The sequence below is a fragment of the Anas acuta genome, chromosome 1 (genome assembly GCF_963932015.1).
Source record: "Anas acuta chromosome 1, bAnaAcu1.1, whole genome shotgun sequence".
NCBI classification, from domain to species: Eukaryota; Metazoa; Chordata; class Aves; order Anseriformes; family Anatidae; genus Anas; species Anas acuta.
Genome location: NC_088979.1, coordinates 94,738,839 through 94,761,978, shown reverse-complemented (window position 1 = coordinate 94,761,978; position 23,140 = coordinate 94,738,839). Strand labels below are relative to the sequence as shown.

The window sequence follows — 23,140 nt, the reverse complement described above, 5'->3', positions numbered from 1 at the left end:
TCAAACTAAGTCTTTTGGTGCTCCTCAAGTAAGGCTGAACTCATCAATATCAAGAAGGATCCAACCCAAGAAGAAAAAGATTAAGGGAGAAGAATAAAAGCTATAGAAAATCTTAGATTATTCAAATTTGATCAAGGTAATTCAATTATCAGGCTTCTGTACATGCAAAGTCTCATTTCAGTCCTGTTTTGATGATCCTATTGGATAGCAGGCCAGGTCACCCCACAGCAGAAAAAATGTCATTTAATGTTAAAAACTTAATGTTAAAAAAGAAATAAATTAATTGGAAAATATATGTATGTGGAAATGTGTTTTTGATGTTGTGAATACTACACTGTCAATATCCTTCTTTTGATGGTTGCTCTCTCTCTGACAGTTTTCTCCCTGATGAAAGAACGCAGCAAGCCAATGTGCATACTTGTCAAACATTTTATTTGTCATTCACACTAATTATGATATTGAATTTACAGAGGAAACTGTGGTACAAAGAAAGAAAGAAAGTCTTCATTAGAACTAACGCAGCAGTCCAGCTGCTCTGCGTGCTAGTTGTAATGAGTTTTCCCGTGGCGCTGGACACAGCCATCCCTATGTACAGCAAGAGTCTACTCTGACGTGGTATCTAGAGACTTCCTGTAGTGGGGGAAAAGTCTACTCTATTCTCTTTTCCTATCTGGTTCCAAAAAAACAGCAGCCTCCCTCCCGCCCCCCCAAAGAAAAATCCCCAGCAATCAAAAACAGAAAAGCAAACTTCCAGGACCTGGTAGTTTCCCCTTCTGGAAATGTTCAGCATGACAGTGTCAAGGGAAAATGTGACTGTTCCAGTATGCTGCGGCATCTGGTTTGTAAACAGATCCAGTAAATGCTGAACGGATACACTTTGTTGCCGTTCTGATAGGAGTGCATCTCCCACTGTGTCCTCCCCTCAGACTTGCCATACTGCCACCTCAGACTGAAAGTTTAGTTTTTGTTTGAAAGAAAGGTGTAATTGTCATACCCAGAATACCACAAATAACCCACAGATTTTTGCACATTCGTTTCTCCCCTACCACAAAAAAGTGAAGAGTGTTGAATAGAGACCATGCTATAACTGTTTACAAAAGTGAATAAAATGTAGTTAATCTTGAAGCCTAAAAATAACTAATTTGGAAAGAAATAAGTCTCACTACAGTATTTAAGCAAACAAAGGTAAGTTCATTAAAAACACAGAAAAATGAAAAAAAAAAAAAAACGCGGAGTAATTACAAGCACTAAATATTTTGCTATGAAGCTTTAGAAATCTATTTACATACATAAATACAAGTAACTCTGTTGATGCAACCCTCTTAGGACAAGGAGAAAAATGCCAAGTGATCAGTACTGACCAAGCGAGGTTAACAAAAATAAAATACGAGAATGTTGTGATGCAGGAAAACAAGAAAGTGTTTTGCTCAGATTGAAAACGATCCACTCATCCTGAATCTTCAAATACCCAAATGGAAAAGGTCATCCAGAAAGCAGTAATGAATGTTTCAAGAGTGCAGGCAACTCGGAACACTCTGACAAAGACTCAAAGACTGTGGGCCATTTGGAGGAAACTGTTTTTCTCCTTTCCAGAAGCTCATTTGGCGTAACTCTACAAACGAAACCCTTAGCAGCAGCGATGCTCCTTGCGGCTGCCTCCCCTTTGCACTAAAGCTCCTTGACATTGCTCTGGAAGCATATCGGGAACTCTGGAAGTGAGCAGAAAGGCTGTTTGCAAGCCAAGTAAGGGGCACAATCGAGAGCTGGGCCCTGTATTGACCTTGAAGTTGTTTGATAAGGCTGCCTCTGGACAACGGGCTGTGTCTCGTGAGAGGAGCACGCGAGCTGCCATTAGCTGCGTGTCGGCCGGGGAAGGAGCCTAAGGCACTCTGCTGACTGTGACTTGCAAAGGGAAGCACAGCAGTGCTTTTTGGATTCCACTCAGCAACCGGGATGATAAAACTATATAAATATATATATATATTATATATATATAAAAATATATACTCATACATTATAATTTGGAGACGTGTGAATGGCAGAAGTGTTTCACCTGACCGTCCTCTTTCTGCCTGCTAAGTGCTGTTAAGGTATGAGAGGAATGACGCGAGAGAATTTTTATAGCCTCAGAGATCTTTGCTGTCCTTAGTGGGACAGGGGATGGCTAGAAAAATAGAGATTTGAGTAAACTGTGGTGTCTCATAAGCACTTGTGTGAACACACTGTAGCCCACGGTGGTTAAACAGGCTAATTAAAAGGGATAATAAACTTAGGTTTTCCTCTGTAAAGAGGGCACTGCTTTGTTTCGTGTTTGACATGCACAGAGAGGTTAGACTCGGGAGTTTAGCTGCTGGCAATTATCACAAGTGAGGGCTGGGAAATCCCAGGTTTTGGTTACGTTTCAGCAAAGACACAGGGTAAGTGTGGTGGCCAACTCTGCACTTTCTCATACTGTTCACACCAGGGAGTGTAAAATTAAAGTTTGGCTTCGAGGCAAGCATGAAGACGGCAGATGCATAGCCAGAAACATTATGTATTAGACCTGATCTCCAGGCTGAGAGATGCCACGTTCTTCTGGATCCCTGATGCTTTGGTTTCAGAAGCAGGCAGCACAACACTAGGGGCTAAAATGGGCAAAGGGCTTTAGCAGAGAGCAGTCGTGGCTGTGGCGAGAGACCAGCCTGGGAGCGCACTGACCACAGCAACCTCACTCCTGCCTCCGGGCTGAAGGCACCCGGCCACCCACAGCTGTGCCCTGCGAGCCGAGGCATCCAGCTCCCCTGCGGCTCCTCGCCCTCACTTTTGGGTTCCCACTCACAGCACTACGCACTTGGGTGCTCCGGTCACGAGGCCGATGTGAAAGCTGTGGTTCAGCGATGGTTTTAATTGCACAGCGACAGAGAACATGTAAGGTGGATTCTGCAACAGAGCTACTGTTTAGTGACGAAGGACTTTTTTTTAGGCTACTGAAGAGGTGAGGTTCTAACTATGTAAAATGTCACAACAGGTAGGGTCTCTCTATTTCCATATTCAGCAAGGTCTCCATACTGCCAAAATGCATTTTTAACTGTTCTGATATTGTTTTTTTGGATGTTGTCTGCCTTTTTTGTTCAGAGCAAACTCTAGAAAATGACAAATAATATTATGCAAAATTAAAATCACAGGGCCATGTATGTATTTTAACAGAACCATTTTGAACTTTTGCTGAGATCTCTTGAAACACTCCCTATTTTCTGCACAAAAATGACCTTATTGACAATGTAAATTCTTCAATTTGTAACTGTTCAATACCAAAGTGCTACTGCATCTGTCTTAAACAAAGAAGCAAAATCATATATAAAAAAAAGAAAACTTGAAAAACAAATGGTTTTAAATAAGTCCAGCTGTTTTGCTGCCTGCAGCCAAGGATCTTTTTAATTTGAATCCTTTTAATTTTTTTTTTTTTAAACATCAAACACTGATCTGAAGTCCTGCTTTCAAATACTCTCTGAGTTGACCTGCAATTGTTTCACTCGTTTAAGAGGTACATTAAATAATAATCAGATCATTTGGTACGCACACGTGTCAACATCAGCAGTTTGCAATTAATGAGTAGTACAACAACTGCATTCAGACCAAACCCTCAAATAAAATAGTGCCATAAACTTTACAGTGACATCTGATATGTTTGTGCTGTAACGATGGGCAACGATGACGACTCTGTATTAACATGCTGTTAAAATAAGTCTTGCAGATTTGCTACAGGACAGACTAGTTTGTGCACCAGTTTTAAATCTCCTTCCTCTTCCCCCAGGATTTGGTGGCGGAGGAACCGTTAAGGCCCCTTCTTCGCTGGCCTGCTTTCCAGATGAGCCTGACAACCCTGTTCAGCCCGAGCTATTTCACGATGCACGGCTTGATCTATTTTCCAGTAGGCTGGAACATGGCTCTTGTACTGCACAGAAATCTTGGCTCCACTGAGCCGGGAGCAAGCCTCACGTTGATTCTTGCAGAGCCAGGACTTCACCCTTGCCATGCTAACCGTGTATTGCCTTTTGATTTGAAAGACTACGTATGAGGATGTATTTAATTAGGGAATATAGAGTCTGCCTTATGATATATGTACCTCCTGACTGCTGATCCTGAACATCACCGCTGGTGACGAAGGAAAAGTGAGGAAGGGGTGGGGAGAGATGACTCCACTGGGTGGGGAGGCACAGTGCCTTCTCAGGGCTTCTGGTGCATCAGTCGTTTCAGTGAGAACAGGGCATCTACACACCTCTGAGGCTCAGAGCCCAGCTAGCTGAGTAAAATGAAAGGGAGAATTGTAAACAATATTTCCAGATAATTAGGAGGTCACTTTACCCATCGTTATTCCAGCCTTTTTCAATGTGATAAATTTGACTTTGGCTGCTACCAAAAAAGGCAATTGCTGATTTTTTTTTTTATATAGGCATATTTAAATAATAATAGTATCAACAAATAAGAAAAGTCTAAATATCAAGCATAAATATCAATGAACTCATCAAATAGTACAGTAGTTGAAAATGACCCAAGGCTGTAGCCGTTGTATTAAAAAAAAAAAAAAGTCCAAGAGAAAAAAGTTAAATTAACTTATTGAAAAAGGGCTGATTCTTTCAGTTGACAAAGCAAGAAAGAAGCAAGCATGATTAAAACAACAAAAAAAAGTAAAATCTTTTTTTTTGCGATTTATAAGGTGCCAAGAGAAATAAAACAAATTAGATGCAAAGCAGGATGAGTTGCATCCAAAAAAAAAATAAAACAAAACCAACAAAAGAACCCAAAACAAAACAAAACAAAAAAACAGCAATAAAAAAATTCCATATTCTTTGGAATATACAACATGGTTAAAAAAAAAAAAAAAAAAAAGAAAGGATGAAGTCCAACATATAAAACCTCTCATTCACAGCATTGCTAAAACAGAAGCGTTCACAGTTTCCCTCTGGGAATCTTCCTATACTTCCTTATAGTTAATATGTCCGTAAGATGCAGTAAACTCACTAAGATTCTTTTAGGTCTTAAGTCTTAAAAATAGAAGTGAACTGAAACTCTTTAGGGCTGTGGAGACCTTCAAGCCCGGGCACGTTTGGAAGCCACAGGCCTGGAAACAAACTGGGTATCTTCCTACCCACCCTCACTACCTACAGGCCACCAACCTGCACGTCCTCCTTTCCAGAAGCTCAGCCCCCCGAGAGGGTACCTTGTTGGCGTGCCGCTGCTTCGCCAGCCCCACAGCTGGCTGGCCAACGCACACCACCGCTCCTGGGAGCGCTGACTTCTGGAGAGTTTGCTTCTGGAAGTGATGTATGAACATGGCAGGGCCCACAAGCAAGACAGGTGTTTATGGGATACCTACAGGCATCGGTAAATCGAAAGCACGTTAGTCCTGGCCCCGTGACTACATAAAATGCATTCAGTACGGTCGCCACACCGCTTCCTCTAGCCTTGCCGTGGTGCCCATGTTAGTCGGGGAGTTGCTGTGGCTCCCTTCTGCCTCAACCACATCGCTTTGGTTGGGAAGGTTGGGGTTGAGGAGTGTTGATCCCGTGGAAGCATTGGTGCAAGGAGGGTGGATGCGCGGGGGGGACCGGTCTCCCCCCGAGATCATGGAGAACTGATAGGACCCGGCCGAGGTTCCGTAGTAGAGGTGGTACGAGGGCGAGCTGGTCTGGAACGGGCTGCCTTGGGCCTGAGAGGAGCCGGGGTACGGAGGCGGGAGATAGGTGTGGTATCTCGTGGCCGTGGACATGGCAGACATACCGATCCCGATCCCCGAACTGACGGGCGTCGGCGTGTAGGTGAACGCTCCCGGGTAGTGCATCCGAGGGTCGGAAATGGAAGGGAGCGCGGAGAAGGAGCGGTCGATCCCCACCCTGGGGTCACTGAATGCCGTCAGGTCGGAAGCACCTGGAGTGCAGGGAAGGAAGGCAGAGAGCTGTTAAGCTGGCGGAGCAGAGGTTCACCTTTTCAAGGCAATAATCAACATCTGAACCCTGTTCTACAGCTCACCAAAGCGGTGCTGCTGGGGACAGAACAGAGCTGTCCCTCACCTCATCTCTGACACGGTCACTGTAGTGCTTGCAGGTCTGGATGTTTTGGATTAATTTCAGTAAAGCAGCAATTAAAGAGGAGTGCCAAGCTCTCACATCGTCTTGTATGTGTATGTGCTCGCTCTTAAAGACCTTACAGCACATACAATTGTTTACACTTCCAGTGTCCTCATCCTCAGCGGCTGGGTGTGGGATGGGGATGCAGATCTCAGCCTTGCTCAGAATCACATGAGTCACCAGGGACACTGATGGGACCTAAATACAAATCATCCGGCTTCTGCATAGTTTCTTCTTGCTCCCTGTTTTATTTGCTGACTCAAATGGGAAGCTCCCTGGAGCACACACTGTCCTTCGGGTACACGAACATACACAGGCAAGGTCTACACACACAGGCTTAGCCCAGCTGTTAGCACTTAGCAACACAGTTCCACATTGACTCTCGACACTACCAAAGTCAAGAAAAATCAGGTTCATTTAAGGTCTTTGAATCTGGGTCTTCATATGACGTCTACACGGTTGTTACTAACTTCTGAAAATCTTGGCTCTAATGAGGATATAAAAAAGCAATGCCTTTTTAAAGCAGAATTATATCTTTGGGAGTTGGACTTTTTTTTTCCCCCTTTCATTTGTGCTAGAAACCTTTCTCATCCTGCTAAGCGGAGGTTTTATTGGTTGGTCAAATTGTGCTCCGCTTTGTCTGACATCCGTGAAAGGATGCCCAGTCCCACCATCTCCTTTCCTGGTATGCAAGGATTAAACAAGAAGAGCAGGTAACAGCCTCTTTAGAAAGGATCTTCATCATGACTCAGATTAATGGAAGGTGTCAGTCCCTAGAGTTGGCAGCAGTGCGTGATTAAAATAACAACAATAATTAAGAAAAAAAATCTTTCCAGAGGACAACTTCTCCTGTCAGACAAGGCGTGGAGTCGGCAGGAGCCATGCGCTGAAGGAAATACTCATGAGAAGAAGCAGAGAGAAAACAAAGCTCTTGGCTCTGACTGGTTTTAAAGCTAGAGCAGACACACTCCAGCGCCAAGCTCTGAAAGCTCGTCAGCCGCGCAGCCAACACGCTGATGAATTTCTACAAATTTCTTAGAAAAGCTTTGACGCATGCTGGATGCTTCCTTTTTGAGTTTGCCTTCTGTATTTTTTTTTTTTCTGGAAGATCAGTGGGACCCCTGAAGACACTTCCTTCCCCCAGACCCAAGCACATTTAGATTTAACACAGCAAGACGCTATGGTGTGGAATGGCAGGAGGTTAAGGATAGCTAAGGCTGAAGGTGACATCTGACAACCTGCCAGACTTTAAATGGTGCTTCCACACCTCATTCCTGAGAAAGAAATCAAACTTCTTGAAACTGCCTAGACACATCACTTGTCAAATGAGGGTTTCTTCTGCCCAGGTTGGCAAACAGCAGAAAAACAAAACTAATGTCAAGGTGTTTCAAGTATGTCCCATAGCCTTCTTTTTTCTTTTGAGGCACTATATCTTTAGGTGTTAGGACCTAAAATCCCTCAGACTTGCTGTCTGTTTTGACCAGGAGTAATTTAAATAGGCAGCACGTGTGTGTGGCAGTAATGGGGTTGGGAAGAAAGTATTGAAATATTTTACTGGAAGTGCTGAATGACATTTAATGTACAGGTAATATTTCAGAAGCTTTATAAAAAAAAACAGGATTTGTAGAGATGAGCCTCCATGTAGAGAAAGAGCTGGAGGAAAATTAAAAAGAAGTCTTTTCATGAAAAAAAAAAAAAAAAAAAGTGCTTCAATGAAAAATGTGGATATTTATGGACTTTTTTTTTAAAAAAAAACAATAAATTTTCTCCCCCCCCCCCCCCCCCCCAGCATTTTTTGGGTAGCTCTGTGATGTAATTAGCACCCAGCACTAACAAATAGTTTACTTTTGGTGGGCATCATCCCTCTGACTCTTCCAAAGCAGGTTCTGTAATGACAACAACAGGACAGGCTGGAGCACATTTAAGTGATTCCCTCTGATCTTAGAAGAAGCCCTGATTATTCAAATGAGAGCAATATGTGCGGCCAAATAAGATATTTTTGAAAAAGCCATGTGCAAATTTGGATGATATGGCTCTCATTCATTTAAGGAAAATTCCTGCTATTGAACACACACATATTGGTTCAATATGTGGGGTTAGAGTCAGCATATGGTCAGCTGAGTATGCTGCAAGCCACGGGGGTAGCTTTCACTTCCACGCTATATTTTTATGTTGGCTTGTAAAGCTCGGCAGTACAATTTGAGAAAGATGTAACAAGACAGTACAGCGCAACACTTAAGATGTCAAAAAATACTATCCTGCATGCAGCGTGTCCACCCGTAATCTGCTGTGCTCTGGTCTGAATTTAGAGTGAGGGAGGAAACAGAACTGGAGTATCTGTGGCATTTATTTCTTGGCAGATACGACAGCTCCCCGGCTATCTAAATGATTTTAATAGTTCCAGACATCTTCAAAGTGCTACTTTCTCCTGTTCTTTTCTCTTTCAGCAACGATATGCTGGGCCCCAAACCATACTCCCTCGCTCTTTGCACAACCATTTGGGAAGGCTCACTACAGAGGGCCCAGCACAAGCTTCACTGGCACTGGGGAGAAGCTGTGGCAGCAGACGAGGATGCGGCACCCGTTTTGCTTGGGCATCAGCCAGGGGCTTCAGCAGGACCTGGTCTGGGGGCACTGATTTTTGGGCGGTTACCGGAGAGGCGGCTGGAAAGCTCTGCGGTGAGGGACGTCATGCCGCTGGCCCTGCCGGGTGATATCGGCGTGGCGGGGTGCACCGAGGGGGTGGCGATGGAGCCCAGATACTGGTAGGACTGGTCGTAGGACCACGGCGGAGACGGCTGCACTTGCCTCGTGTCTGCAATGAGAAAGAGACCTATTGGCTGTTTGGAATGGTAACGCTTCGCAGTCCAGTATGCAAACCCAACGGCGTGGTGGACGTGGAAACTTAAATACCAATGTAATTACATTTCAGTGCCATAATCCCCCTACAGATGAAGTGCTTTCTAAAACACTATTTCTGCATTTGGGAGTTTTGAGTGGTTGTTTTTTTTTTTCTTGTGAAGCTTTTTGCCTTTTCCCATTGTCGGTAGGCAGTGAAAACCCGTCAGGGAAAGCTGAGATCAAGCTTTCCGAGGTGAAAGACTACTCATTTCTGGGATGCATTAGTATTTCAGGCTGTGCGTTCACAGCCCTTTTTGCCAAAAAAGCATGTCTTGCATGGCACCACGAAGACAAAAATACCGAACTGTGAGTGCTTCTGTGCAAGGGTGTACATAGAGAGAGAAAAACAAGATAAAAATGCGTCTGTGTGGGAGAGACGGAGAGACAGAGAAGGGGAGTGAGACTAATCTCCTCCAGAAGGCAGATTCCCAGTTGGATGGCTAGGACTGGGGATTTTGTCTTCCTCCATCTTTTGAAAATCCCAGCCTGAATGAAGCAGAGAGGTATTTTGCACATCTATTTCGCATACACTATGCATAAAATACAGAAATACAATCCAGAGGGAGGGGTGCATCTACTAGCAGTGGCTGAACTCGGGGAACAGAAACCCTGGCACAAACTGTGGAAGTGCTAAGCTGAAATCAATGAAGCTCTGCAAGTACAGGCTTTTAGGAGAAGTTTCTGGTGCTTGGAAGCAAAATCTCAAACCACATGGATGCGTAAAACATTTAGTTAAATAGGGAAAAACACTGGCCTATTATTTTCTAGCCCCAAGACGTATGAAATCAAAGATGCATAGCAGGGAGTTTGTCCAAACCAGTCGCACCAATGTAGCAACAACTCTATTTTGCTTATTTAATATTTGCATACTAAACTGTCATTTTTGAGTGTATAGAAATGTCTAGTTTTTGTATAACTCAAAGTGAGAATGAATCCACCCCCCTTCCCTGCCCACACCATTGTTTACTGTTTTTAGCAAAATCTTTTTCCATTTTCTTCAGCACTAAGAGCAGTCTCCTGCAGCTTCATCTAGCTAATTGCCTTTTTGAAAGAAGCAAATGTTGGATGGACTGCATTCAGATAAAACTGATACCAGCATGGAAGGGAAATTTCCCAAGTCTGAGACGAAGGACTTTGATCTTCCATCAGAAAGCCCATCTGGAAATTATTATTTTGTTGTGCTTTATGGAGATGAGTTTTACATTTTGTTTGTTTCATCTGTTTAGAAAGGAAGATTTATATAAAACTCCGAGCCTTTCAAAAATAACTAGTGAAGGCATTTGCAGAGTAAACTTAAGTCTCCTAAAGATTTTTCTGCTGAGTAACATATTCAAAATCAGATATTATCAATATTTTTTTTTTTTTTTAGGCAGACTTCCTCAAAAATAAATTCAGTTGACTCATGTTTTAAAAGCAACATCCAATTGGACTAAATGGGCTTTAGCAGCAACAAACAAAAAGATGTAGGCACAAAGCCTGCCGCGTTCGGAGCTGTAACATCATCTCGCTGTTAATGTATGGCCGGTGTTTATTAAAGACGACGGAAACAGACAAGGGAATTCAGTCTCCAGGGGAGGCATTAGGATAAATACCACAAACCTTCGGCAGAGGAAGCTTTGTAATGCTACGACACCGTGTGCTTCGGTTCCCAAATGGGGTTAATTAAATCGTGCCTGCCTTATTTCAGCACCCAGTCCCACTGATCCCAGTTCAGCAGTTCAGCCGAGTGCCGGGGCTGAGATACGTGCACTGGAGGCGCCCAGGCCCGGGCTGGAGGCTCCATAGTTTTGTCTTCCAGCCCGGGGAGTCCTTGGAGTGTCCTGCCAAGGCTGACGCCGCGGGAGCCAGAGGCTCCTCTCCACCACTGCTCTCTCAAGGGCTTTGTCCAACACTGCCACTGCAGAAGGAGGTTCCAGGGCCACGGCCTCTCTGCTTCTCTGCCTTTTCAGGAGGGAGGAAACTCCACGTTGCTCCCGTTCTCCTTATTTTGTGGTTGCAGGGAAGCTTTAGTTTCGAACGAGGAGGCTTGTGGAGCACATCCTGAAGTTGGCCACGTCCCCAGTATTTGTTCTTGTTTATTTTGCAGCTGAGCGCCTTTGACTGGAAATGTCTTATCACTTGCTCTCAGGTCCTCAGCTCCTAGCACCGAAGGGAAGAGGGGAAAAGTCGCTGCCTCCAGAGGGACCTGTACGGCTGCAAAGGCAGTGCTGCCGCCCATCCTTGTTTTCCAGACTGGAAGGAGAGAACATACTGTCTATTTTCTCCTGTCACCGACTTCCATTGCCTGGCGGGGCAGCTGTCTGCCACTTTTCTCTTTTTTCTTACATTTCTGGCTTTTCAGGACAGGGTCTATGGGCTTGTCTCGTTCCTTGCCCAGCGTCCACAGGATAAACTCCATAAAACTCCATCCTGCTCCATAAAACAGCCCCCGGTGCAATAAGCACACAGACAAAGGGAAGAAGATGCAGGACACGCTGCAGCAGCAGCAGCAGTAGCAGAAAGGGAAGCAAGGCCTTGTCACAGCCTTACTAAACACCAACAGGACTAAAACTGAAATACAATCTCTTCTCTTCTGGTGCGACTAGAATTAGCCTCATGCTGTGTCCCAACTGGAAACTGGATAATGGACCAAATACACGTCTACTCACATCCGGAAAGAGCCTACCAGGGTATCTGACCCGCCTCATCCATTTGCTATCATTACCAACCCCTGGGGTATTTGAAACAGTGACAGCCAGCCAGAGAACCCCCCATTATTAATCTCACAATCCCATTAAGTCCTTCTTAAGTGAAAGGTCTAACTACCGATCAATTTTACATCTTGTTACCTGTATTCCCAGTCCCTGTATCTGCTATTAGATACTAAAGATCAGCTTTTTTTTTCTGATGTCGGGTTGGTTAAGTTGCAATCTATTCAGGGATGTTAATATAGCATATTATGTTGCATACACACATGAAAGCAGGTTATGCTGGCTGACCCCAGGCATCACCGTCGCAGTTGTTTAATAACAAGTGGAGAAAAGAATCACTGTAGTAGCATTTTTATGGCAGCATTTCACTATCGAGAGGCAGATTCGGCTCCCGGTCAGGGCAAGGTCTGCATTTCCAACAGCTTCAGTAGTAGGATCTGGAGTAGGGGTCTCAAAGAATATTGTAATTTTTTTTTGTGATATCTGCTTTTCTTCAGCTTTCAGCTTACCCTAAATTAAACTGGAACAGATTCAAATTTGCCGCAGGATTAGGCTACTCACACACACACACACACACACACAAGACAACTAACCCTTTCTGAATGCATTGCTCTCTTCTGTTTTCTGCTTTCAAAATAAAGAGATGCACTTCTCAGAAGTTAGTAGCCTGCCGCAGGGAACCGAATCTGTGTGGCTGAAGTGAACTGGGTGAAAATGCACTGAAAATAAATGGGAGCTGCTTCCTAGCTCTGAATATCTGTGAAGAGGTTTGCAGGGAGAGCTACCCCAACAAAGGGAAATAACAGGGCTTTGGGCCCACATGGTGTTAAAGCCAAGCAGGGCTCCAAAATCATTTAAAAGCAGATCAAAATAGCACGAACCCAAGGAAGTCGGTGAGCTGTGCCCAATTCTCCCGGTATTTCTCCCATTAGCAAGTACTTTCCATTTCTGCTTTTTATGGTGTGAGAAAATGTATTTAAAAACATGAAAACAGTTATTAATTGCAATAAACCACTCCGGGGCGAGAATTATGGTGCAATAATTCACACCTTGCTGCCTAGTCACTCGCTCTCGGCCTCCAGCCTCATGCCTAACAAGCTATTAAGCAGAAAGCACTGAACCATCCTTCAAGCCTCGTCATGTTTTATTGCCAGGAGAAGAAGGTTGCGCTCGGCTTGTTTGAAAAAAAAAAAAAAAAAAAAAAGAAGAGGGGGAAAAAAATAAAATAAAGCCCTCAATTAAGCTCTACAAACGTTGCATAATGCTCGTTGGGGTGCGGGGAAGCATCTTGCCAGGGGTGATGAAGGCACCGGCAGAGGGCGGCGCAGCACTGGCTGGACCCCGGGGTGGGATGGGGGTAGAGGTGGGGATGGGGGGACAGCACCCCGGGGTGTAAATGGGGTCGTGGCAGTGGGATGGCGGTGTGGTGTGGGATGGCAGTCAAGGTGTTCGCTCCTATCCCCTCGCCTGTGCTGTGTGATGGATGTAGTAAGCCTCAGCAATCTGCCGAGAAGGCGGCTGCGTGTTTCGAGCATAAACTCACGCCTTTTAGCCCTCTCACAAACTGAATGCTTCCACTTCAGCCCAGCTAGCAGGTCCCGCTGCACCTGCGAGCCGCAAAGGGCAACCCGCCCGGCGGTGCTGCGGCTGGGCCGGGCTGGCTCCCGCACACCTTCCACTCCGCCTTTGGGGCCGAGGGAGACGGCTCTCGGCGTGTGGCTGCAGGTCAGACACCGCTGCCTCCCAGCCAAGTGGGGCTGCGGGGCCAAATCCCAGTATGATACAGCGTGTTCCTGGAAGCCGCTGCGAGGAGCAGCAGGATGTGAGTCAGGAGGCGATGGCGCACGGCGGCAGCCGGCAGCGGCCTGGCCTGCGAGGCAGCAGGTACGCCTCGCCGCCTTCCCCTTGCGGCCCTGCCAGCTGCCCTCCGCCTCGGGAAGCATCACTGCGGGGACAGGGAGCCTTCTGCCAGGGATTTGGCACAGCCCCCGGCCAGGGGAGATGAAGAAGCCGGCCCCGAGGAGCGAGCGGTTAATCAGCCGCTGGCTGCGTCGGTGAGGATCCCGCCGTCCTCGGCGTGGCGAGCTGAAGATGCGTTGCGAAACAGCCGCTGCTGCTGCCAGGCTTTTCTCTCGAGTTGCAAAAATTTCTGTCAGTCGTGCGCAACAAGCCCCGAAAGTCGCGTAGCACCGGGCTTTGCAATCGCCCCGCCGTCCTGGCAAGCGCTATAAAGGCAGCAACTGGCAGAGGAGACGGGTGAATGAAAGCTGGGATTAGTTTCCCGGTGTCAGCTCGGAGGCAGACAAGGGAAGAGCAGGATCCTCAGCTGCTTTGAACAGCTTTCCTGAGTCTGGGATTCGTCCGCCTCCCCTCCCCGGTCTGATTTGCTAATCTTTCCAAAGGGAAACAGTTTTTATGGTGTGACTTTGCCTTCCTTTGAGTGCAAGGCAGGAACGGTCCTGACTGGACTTGCTCATTCGGAGAGGTGTGTTGCTTAATAGGGGAAACGGACTGCGAGCACAGAAATACTCCGTGCAGCTTTAGGCTCAGCAGAAAGATACCGCCTGCCTGAAACCTTCTGCTCGTCCTTTCCTCCTCCCCAACCCCCTTTTTTCCAGCATCTTTCACCTGCCTGTCTCTCCCTGCCTCTTCTTCCCGATTGCTTTCTCTCCTTCCTCCCTGAAGTTTCAGGTGAAGGTGTGAGCAGCACACGCTCCTGCGTGAGTCCCAGCAAGCCCCTTTCTAAAGCAGTGCATCCTAAACGATTCAATTTCTCTCCCTCCCTCGGGACCCAGCAAATCCTCAGCCTCACACAGCACCGTGAAAAGGTGTCATCTGCCGGCGGCTGGAAGAATTAGTCAGTAGCATAAGCAAAGGGGGGACTTTCCAAAGGACAAGTCCCTCGCCGGCAGCAGCAGTGGCAGCGGCTGTGGCGGCCGCCGCACAAGGCTGGTATTCTCGCACCTCTCCGCGCTGGAACACGGAGAGCTGGAAAATTACAGAGCCAACAGTAAAATTCCACCAGCAGCCACTCCAGCCCGCGGGGTGGTTTCCCTCTGTGTGCCCGGCTGTGGAGACCGCTGCGGCACCGCAGAGCCACCTCCCAGCACGGGAGCCAGGAGGTTTCATCGAGGTGGGTGCGAGCTCTGATGTGCCCCCAGGCAAAGATTTTCAAGACCTTCCAATTTCCACGGAAAATTTATAGGAGGTGAGCACTCGCTCCTCTCCGCAGCCTTGAAAAGCCCCTTCTGGGTTGCTAACAGGTGGCAGGGCTTATTATGGTTGAGAACAACAGTGATGGATACGTTGTGTGCCTGGAAATGTGTTAAGTTATGGGGAGGGGAACCCACCCAAATCCCCAGCTATTCTCTGGAAGAGAGATCTTTGGCAGAAACCTCCTACCTGTGTTTGTTTTCATTTTAGTTCAATATTACTGTGGTTTTGTGGGGTATTACAAAGGCTAGAGAAAATCTAGAGGCATTTGAGCCTCCAAAAAAATCTCCCACGGGATAGGAGGAGGAGAGAATTTCCCCATACGGAGGAATCAGACTCTGGAGACTAAAGGAGACAAATGTGAACCTCAAGCAGAAAGCTTTCCCAAACCAGTTGCTGACGCTGCTGGTTCTAGCTGCCATGAACTTCCAGGGAACTCCCAAAGTATCCTAGGTATGGCATGGACATACAGCAAGGTGCCAACCCCTGAGAAGGATCAAGTAAAGAAGACCATGAAAACCCAGGGACGCAAGGCGGTGTGACCAGGTGCTGGGGTGCAGTGCACCAGTTTTGCTCTTCAATCCCCTTTGTATTCAGTTTCTGTGTGCAACTTACCCCCACTGGTCTTCTCTGTGGCCCTGATTAGCAAGTTAGCTTGTTTCTTTTCAATACTGCACTAGAAAGGGTCTTGAGGATGAAAATGGTGCAAATCTGTCAGACTGAGCCTTTGAGCATATCAGACACCGACAGAACAGAAATCTCACGGGAACATTTTTGCTAGCTTTTCTTTAGAATTGATGGCAGGGAGGAGAAAAAAATAAAATAAAAATCAGTGCATTCTAACAATTTGTTTGAATTTCCTTCACTCTCTTTGTGTCCACATCAAGAAATGAAGCACTTCAGTGATATTACGGTGCTGGGAAGTGCTACCAAAGGCAGCAGAAGAAAGCACCTGTTCTGCTGTGTGTATTTTGGGGACAGAAGGAGCAATGAATATTCCTTCAAGTTTAAAGCTTCCTTAATGAACTGCCTGGACTAGCACAACTGCATACGCACAACACACAGTAAAGAAGCACCAAAGTGGCATTTTAGGAACGGTAAGTGATTGCGGGGAGAGGGCCCCCCCAAAAAAAGGACTCAGGGTTCATTGCTAACTTGGTGCCGGAATCAGGAAGTGCAGACAGCTCCAAATACTGAACTGTGAAAACTCCGATTTCACAATCAGCATATGTGCTGTCCTAGCAGGTTAGTACATAAGCTGCTCAAATGAAATATAAACCATCTCTCCTACTGAGTAAGCACACTCCTTCTGGGCTGGCGTCACTGCTGCTTTGAAGAACATGATGGCATTATGGGCAAACTGCAAAGTCTCTCGGTGCCAGTGACACACAGCAGTTGGAAAGCTGAGTTTTGCAAATTAAGGATGCATTGTTCTTTGTCTTGCAAGGTGTGAGTCACCCCGGAGAGCTGCAGCTATTTATTCAAGAGGGAGACTCCATTCCACTGTTCGCATGTCCTCCACTTCCCTCCCTCCCCGCATCAGCAAGGAAAGAAATAAAGGAATTCAGCCTTGACCTTCCACTCTTTTGGCTCCTCTGTAAGAGGCAGGCAGCCAGACTCGATGCAGTGTTTTCCCCTATCTTTAGGCAAACAGTGAAGGCACAAACCGAAACAGCGAGGGAATCAGGGACAGATAGCGTGCCGGTGGCGGTGGCGGGCGAACATCCCCCTTTGTCCCATTGTGCCCAGCCTCGGAGGTCGTGCAATGTGGGCTGGAGGCGAGGGAAGGCACGCAGGATGACAACGTGTGCAAGTACACGTGTGTACATGCACGCACACGCACACACACTTGTCTACCTGCTGTATGGCACGGCAGTTCCTGGGAGCGTTCCCTGAGCCGTCTTGGTAAACCCACACCTAGAAATCTCATCTCTCTGAGCCTGGAGTGGAATCCCTGACCTGTCCGCATGGCAACCCCCTCACCCTGGCAACAGAGACCCCCTGGTCCTGCCCCAGCTGCCCACTCCCCAGGTCTTTTCCAGCCTAAATGATTCTTCGATTCTTCTTTTATTCTGCCTGCTGCTCTAGGTGCTGGTGCTGCTCTTCTCCTCGCTTTCCCTGAACCACTCTAGTATGTGAAAGCCTCCCAGCTAATTAATTACCTGATCCTCATGCTGCCCCCCAAGGAAGGGTATCATTACAACCCTCATTTTAGCAGAAGGAGAACTGATGCACGCAGAAAGCAAGGCTCCAGCTCAGCAGAGCACTCAGGGCACGGAGCTCAGCACTTGGCTGAGTCAGAGCACAAATGAATTACCTGATGTCACCCCGGCAAGGAAAGTTCACCTGGAAAAACTGCTTGGGGGGGGGATGTATCCACTTTATCCTAGTTAGCTCACATCCTGAAAGCAGTCTACCCGAAGCGTAGGGTTCAGGTGGGGCACAACGCTCCCCGAGAAGCAGGTCCATCAGCCCATCTCACTGCCCTGCTGCTGGCAGGAGAAAGAGCTGCTTTCAGCCTGCCTTGGGCAGGTATGTCATGCCCTGGAAATGCAAACGTAGCAGTAGGGCGCTAATTGTGTACAACGTGTAATGTTGCCTGCTGTTGGCTTGGCTCTTGGGGGAGGATTCATCCCACCTGAGAGATCTACAGTGTAGCTGTCTACCTCTGAGCTACTTGTCTAGACTCTCTTTATTGCCAACAGGGCAAAACAGACATTGTTGGAGAGCAAGCCATTGCAGCGAAGGGAGACATCTCAGCCAAGCCAGGTGAATCACACCCGAGGAACAGCTGTTTCCCTCCCCAGTTGCTGATTCCAGACAACTGTGTCAGACGGAGACACACAAAACATGGATGTCTCGAGCTAGGTGAAGTGAATCCCACCCTGGTTACACCTCCGAAGTTTCTCTTTCATGGGCAGAACAAGACAAAAGGAAGCGGCAAGGTGTCTCCTGGGCCAGGACCTGGAAGTTGCACTGAGTCAGTATTTGCAGGCATAGGACTACGTGTGCCTTCCCCTCTAGGGCAATACCCTCTGAGCCAGGGGGCTGGACCTGACCCTGCTGGTCCTCGGGGGGCTTCTGATAGCCTGGTGCCCAGCCCCTGAGCCATCACCTTACAAGGACTTGGGGTGTTCAAAAGGGCGGTGATGAGTTCACAGCATGGAGAGGTGTTCCCTTGCTCTCTGACTGCAGTTCAAGAAAATTAAATACCAGGATGAAAAAAAGGATTATTCCCAGTGGGAAACAAAATGCCACAAATGAAGGAGCAGAGCTGAACGAGGAAGTCTCCACAGTCAACCGTGAGACACGGTGATAAAGGAATGACTATGGCGTGGCCTCAGGTATCTTAAAGGTTGCTCCTGATGATGTGAGCTAATTACACCATATTAAAGTTCTTTAGCCTACAGATAAACAAAAAGTCCTCATCAATCTCTCCCTCTCTTTCTTTTAATACTTTCTGTGCTCCCTCCCCTTTTTCCACATGAAAGTATTGGAAGAAAAAACTTACTCTCTGGAGTTTACAGTCATTTTATCCACCACAAAACACTGACCTTGATGTGAACTAATTAGGATTGCAATAGATTATTAATACAAGTCAGTAAGGTGGAGTTCTGTCAGTATAAAAGAGGCCTTTGAAGATAACAGCCATTTACACTTTCATGATCTCATCCCAAGTGTGCAGAAGAAAGACTATAAACTAATAAAGTAGAATTCATCCAGGGGCACTCTACACATGCAGCAGAGTTATCACCCTCCAAACTCTTATCCAGGGTGGCAAACGAAATCTGCTTGGACTCTTTTAAATGCCAACACAAATCAGGATTAAAACAACTTTTGGTCATAAGCAGATCTCTGATGATCTAAAGACACACGGGTTCATTTTTTTTTTTGACTTAGAGAAAGGAAGTGACATATCAAATGCAACCTTCATACTTAACAACTGAGGTCACCTTGAGAAAAATGATACTGAGCCCTGTGGTATGAAACCTCTCTCCAGAGTGCAGCTTTGATTTACAAGGTGAAGTAAGGTCTTCTTCATGCGAACATATATTTGCAAAGTGAATTTGATTTAGAATGATGCACTGATTTTTTTTTCAAGTAGGTAGCTAAGAAGCTGTTGCTCATGATAGTACTAAAACAAAACGGACTTGTTGGAAACTCTATTAAATGATCTGCTCTTCTAAACTGTCAAGCTGGTTTTGAGGAGATCTGCAAAACCGAAATGGAAAATGAGTTAAGCCCAGAAGTATGTGCTGAAAGCCCCAACTCACTGGATTGTCAGGGGCATTCAGTCCAGAAATACATTTAAAATACCTTTTAAGAAATGCTTTGCTTCCTGTACGAAATCCCTTGGCACTTCCTGTTTAGCCGAGGAATGCGTCGTCCTGCACCGGCGGCCGTCACAGAGCCCATGCAAGCTGTGGCACTGGTGGGTGGCCCAAGGACGTCTCCCCTGGCCCTCTAGTGAAGCAGGGAGGCCAGAGGAGAGCAGCCGGGGGATTAAAGAAGGACTAAAAGGAAGCTAAGGACTCGTCTCCTGGTTCAACCCCTCTCCGCAGTTGCTCAAGTCATACATTCGTTTTGGCTCAGCTTGCGTGCGAGCTCTGCGGGACGTATTTAAACATTACCCTGCTCGATTTCAGAGCAGGCCAGATCTAAACCCGAAGGGCAAAAGGTACAGGTGGAATGAGCTGTGAGGCTAAAAGTGCTTCTCAGTTCAGTAAGATGCCAGCCAGAAGCTCCCCGACTCCCGCAGGGCAGTGAATGTGTACCCACGACCTGTAAAAGACCGGCCGTAAGCCCGGGTTTGTGTGCAGGTGGTGCTGGCAGGATGGGTGGAGTAAGGAGGAACAGCGTTCAAGGAAAACTGATCCAGTATAGAAAAGAAGTGTCAACACATGTCAAGTGTTGCAAAATGGCCCGGTATGGAAGAAAAAAGTAATTCGCAGTATTAAAACAAACAGCTGCTGTGTTGCCAGGCTGATGTTTTCTTCTGGGAATCAGAGATGTGTGATGTTTGATAAAAATAACAGCCTTGTTTCACATTCTGCATACACCATCTTAAAAATTAAACACTATACCTTTACTGTACCAATTTTGAATGACTTGAAAAATACTGCTTGCTATAACCTCATTTCAAATTGCACCAGGTGACCAGCCAGTCTTTTCAGAAATATCATGTAAAATTATTGTTCTCTCTGTTGGCAGCTATGAATTTATAAAACACTGACACGTCAAAAAGTTTTTAGAAGCTTAGCTAAACACAGCTAAACTCCCTTGCATGTGCTGAACCGAGCAGCTTTATACAACTGAGGCATGGAGAGCAAGGTCACTAGTCATTATTATAAGCAAAAAGAACTTTTTTCCATTTCAGAATCTATCTCAAAGCTAAACATAATCTTACTATGTAAGCAATCAAATATTAAATAATTATAGTTTTCTTTCATAAAGAACACAGGTAAGAATAAAAGCAAACAAAGGCTGTTACATTTAACTTAAAAATCCAATGTGATTGCAAGAAAGTAAGTTATTTTGGGTTATAGATCTGGCTTGGTCAGAGAAAAAAATTCTTCGGAAATTGCTGTAATTGAAATATATTTACATTTTCAAATTAAAAAAAAAAGGCAACACTTGGAACTATGCATTTAAGTTCAAATATAAATCATAAATTTGCTGTTGCTGTCTTGCAGTTGTTGATATTTTGGAACTGCCAGTAAGACAAAACAAAAACCTCTTCCATTTATGTGTGCAGCTCTTTAATCTGTTAAAATTAATATGCCGTATTACTCATTTTTTCCCCGGCGTGATCCTAAAATGATTGCTTAGCTGCACTTGCATTAGCCTCTCCTGCCAGTGAATTAAATGTGGAATGGTTTATTCCCCCATCCTCCAGCAGTTCTTCCCCCATCTTCACATGCTCGTTTAGCCAGTCTGAATTTACAGATAAGCTGATGATGAGACACTAGAAGGCAAAAACAGACAATTACCTAGGCAAATGTTTGAAGGATTTGGGCCCTGGGGCAAAAATGCTGTTTACTAAAGACTGAAAGTGCCATTTCTACTTAGTACAACCGAGTGTGTCTGAACTCAGCAGTTCTGGATAGTGGCCACCAGTGGACTCAGAGCGAGTTTTATAGGTGTGAGATAACATCACACTCCTGTCTGCATTTCATCACCGCAGGGCCTTTCTCTGTATTCTGAAACAAAGACGTGCAAGTACCAACAGAAGTATACTTCACCATCTGTCTTTATGTTCACTCATTGCATGGTTAATCATTTATTTTTATGCTGAAGACCACCCTGACAAGGTGCAAGGGCAGATCCTCGGCTGGCCTACTCGGTAGAGCAATGCCAACTTGCACTGGCTGGAGATTTGTCTCTGGGTCTAGTTCTGTGCTTTTAAAAACTCCCTGGATGTGAGCAGGGTTCTGGTGTTGCCCTTTCCCCTTCCTATTTCTCTCCTCCAAAGGTGTTTTGTGGAAAAGGAATGAGGTAAGAGTCAAGAGGAGGAGGAACGAGATGAGAGAGCTGCTCTGCATTTCAGGCTGCCCTCCTACCGCTGCCTGCAAGGCCACAGCGGTGGGACCAGTGGTAGCCCTGGCAAAAATGGAGGGGATTGGGATGTAGAAGCATAAAGAAAAGAATGTGGGAAAGCACAACCAGTCTTCCACACCTAGGGATGGCCCTGGTCACCAAGAGCTGTGTGGAGCACGTCTGCTGGCACTGCAGCACACCTGCCCACTAGCCTTTGCTTATACATGGCAAACAGCTACGTGGAGGGGATCTGGAAGGCCACTGGCATTTTGGGGCTGTTTCAGCAGTAGTGCAAACTCCTGCTCCAGTGAAATGCTCAGCCAAATGCCTCCCCTCTGACTTGGTGAAAAGTTACCATTAACATACTTGGTGGAGAAAAGTCTGTGTGGGACAGGCCTACGGCCCCAGCCTCCCTCTCCATTCACCTCGATGGGAGAAGGGCACAACAGAAAGGTTGGGAAAGGACTTGGGGTTACAACCAGAAGTACTGCCTAACCAGAAGAGAGCTAGGAAACAAATCTGACTTCATTTTGATGCAACACTTTGAGAGAGCGAGCCAACAACAGAGTTTCCAGTGGATGCTCATCTGAGATATCTGAGCACAAGAACTGGAGGAGGAGGAGTGGGTGAAGGGAGAGCACAACAGTGAAGACAGACCATCGAGACAAAAATCATCCTCCTGCCTTCACCTCAGGAGTTAATGGTGCCTGGAGCCAGGCTGATCCTCCACCCAGGCCGAGCCACTTCAGTGCCAGGAAGTGGAGGATCTCGGCCACGCTGGCATCTGAGCCTGGCACCTTTCACAACCCCCGAGATCTCAAGAAGTGGCCCCACAGTGCTGGGTAAATGACACAGGTGCTAGGCAAACTGATAAGGAGCTATTAATAGCACTGACCCAGCTGGAGGTAAACTTCTCAGAAAGGCTGTGAAAAACGAGGTGCCCATCTCCCATGCCTAATCCACCAGGCATGGCCCTGCAGCGTGAGTCCTCCGAGACCAAGCCTTAGTCACATTTAACTGCCAGGATCAAGCTACACTTTTTACAAGCACTCTACTGCCTTTGTTTTGTAAACCTGTTTTCCCTTGAAGAAAAGCGGGGCATGTTGCCTCAAAGCATTGGGAATGTGTCTTGTAAGGAGACAGCATTTCCTCAGTCCTCCCTTTATTTTTTTTTCCTCCTTCTTCAAATGTGAAAAATAAGTTGTATGACAGCCCTTGGTGGAGATGTGTTCAACAAGGCCCTCATTGTCTCAGACAGGTGTGAGATTGGAATTGATTCAGCGCCAGCAACCCCAGTATCAGAGCCAGCTCTGTGAGCTGAAAACATACACCAACCATCCAGTAATACCACTGCAGCCAGCCAGAGACTCAACAATTTAAGGCTTAACACACACACAACATAAATCAGATGAGGATGTACCAGCCAACCGTCAGCTTCTTGGGCAGATGCCTGCAGACCGTCTGTGCGGATCAGACCTTGCCTGTTTCAGTTATTGGAAACATTTTTTTTTTTTTTCATATAAAGATGAGAGGCTGGGTGGAGCAGCTAGCTCAGACACATTTACATTTGCCCTATCTTGCCCCAACAGCCCTCCTTTGCTTGCTGTTTGGAGGCAGGACTTCTTGTAAAGTTGCTTTATTCCAAGTGCAGGAGGGAAGGAATTACATCTTGGGGAAATGTTTAATGTACAA

The 23,140-nt window shown here is 46.3% G+C and overlaps 1 protein-coding gene across 6 annotated transcripts in view; it reads right to left on the bottom strand.

The window, feature by feature from the left end:
* Positions 1–415: 415 nt before the first annotated feature.
* The window catches only part of RUNX1 (RUNX family transcription factor 1), a 156,205-nt gene continuing 133,480 nt past the window's right edge, over positions 416–23,140 (bottom strand). For all 6 annotated transcript variants that reach the window (XM_068688527.1, XM_068688530.1, XM_068688529.1 and 3 more), the window contains 2 exons: positions 8,761–8,922; positions 416–5,907 (listed from right to left, as the gene is read on the bottom strand). In XM_068688527.1, the coding sequence (XP_068544628.1) occupies positions 5,414–5,907; positions 8,761–8,922 (656 nt within the window). In that variant the 3' untranslated portion in view covers positions 416–5,413. The remainder of the gene's footprint in view (positions 5,908–8,760; positions 8,923–23,140) is intronic.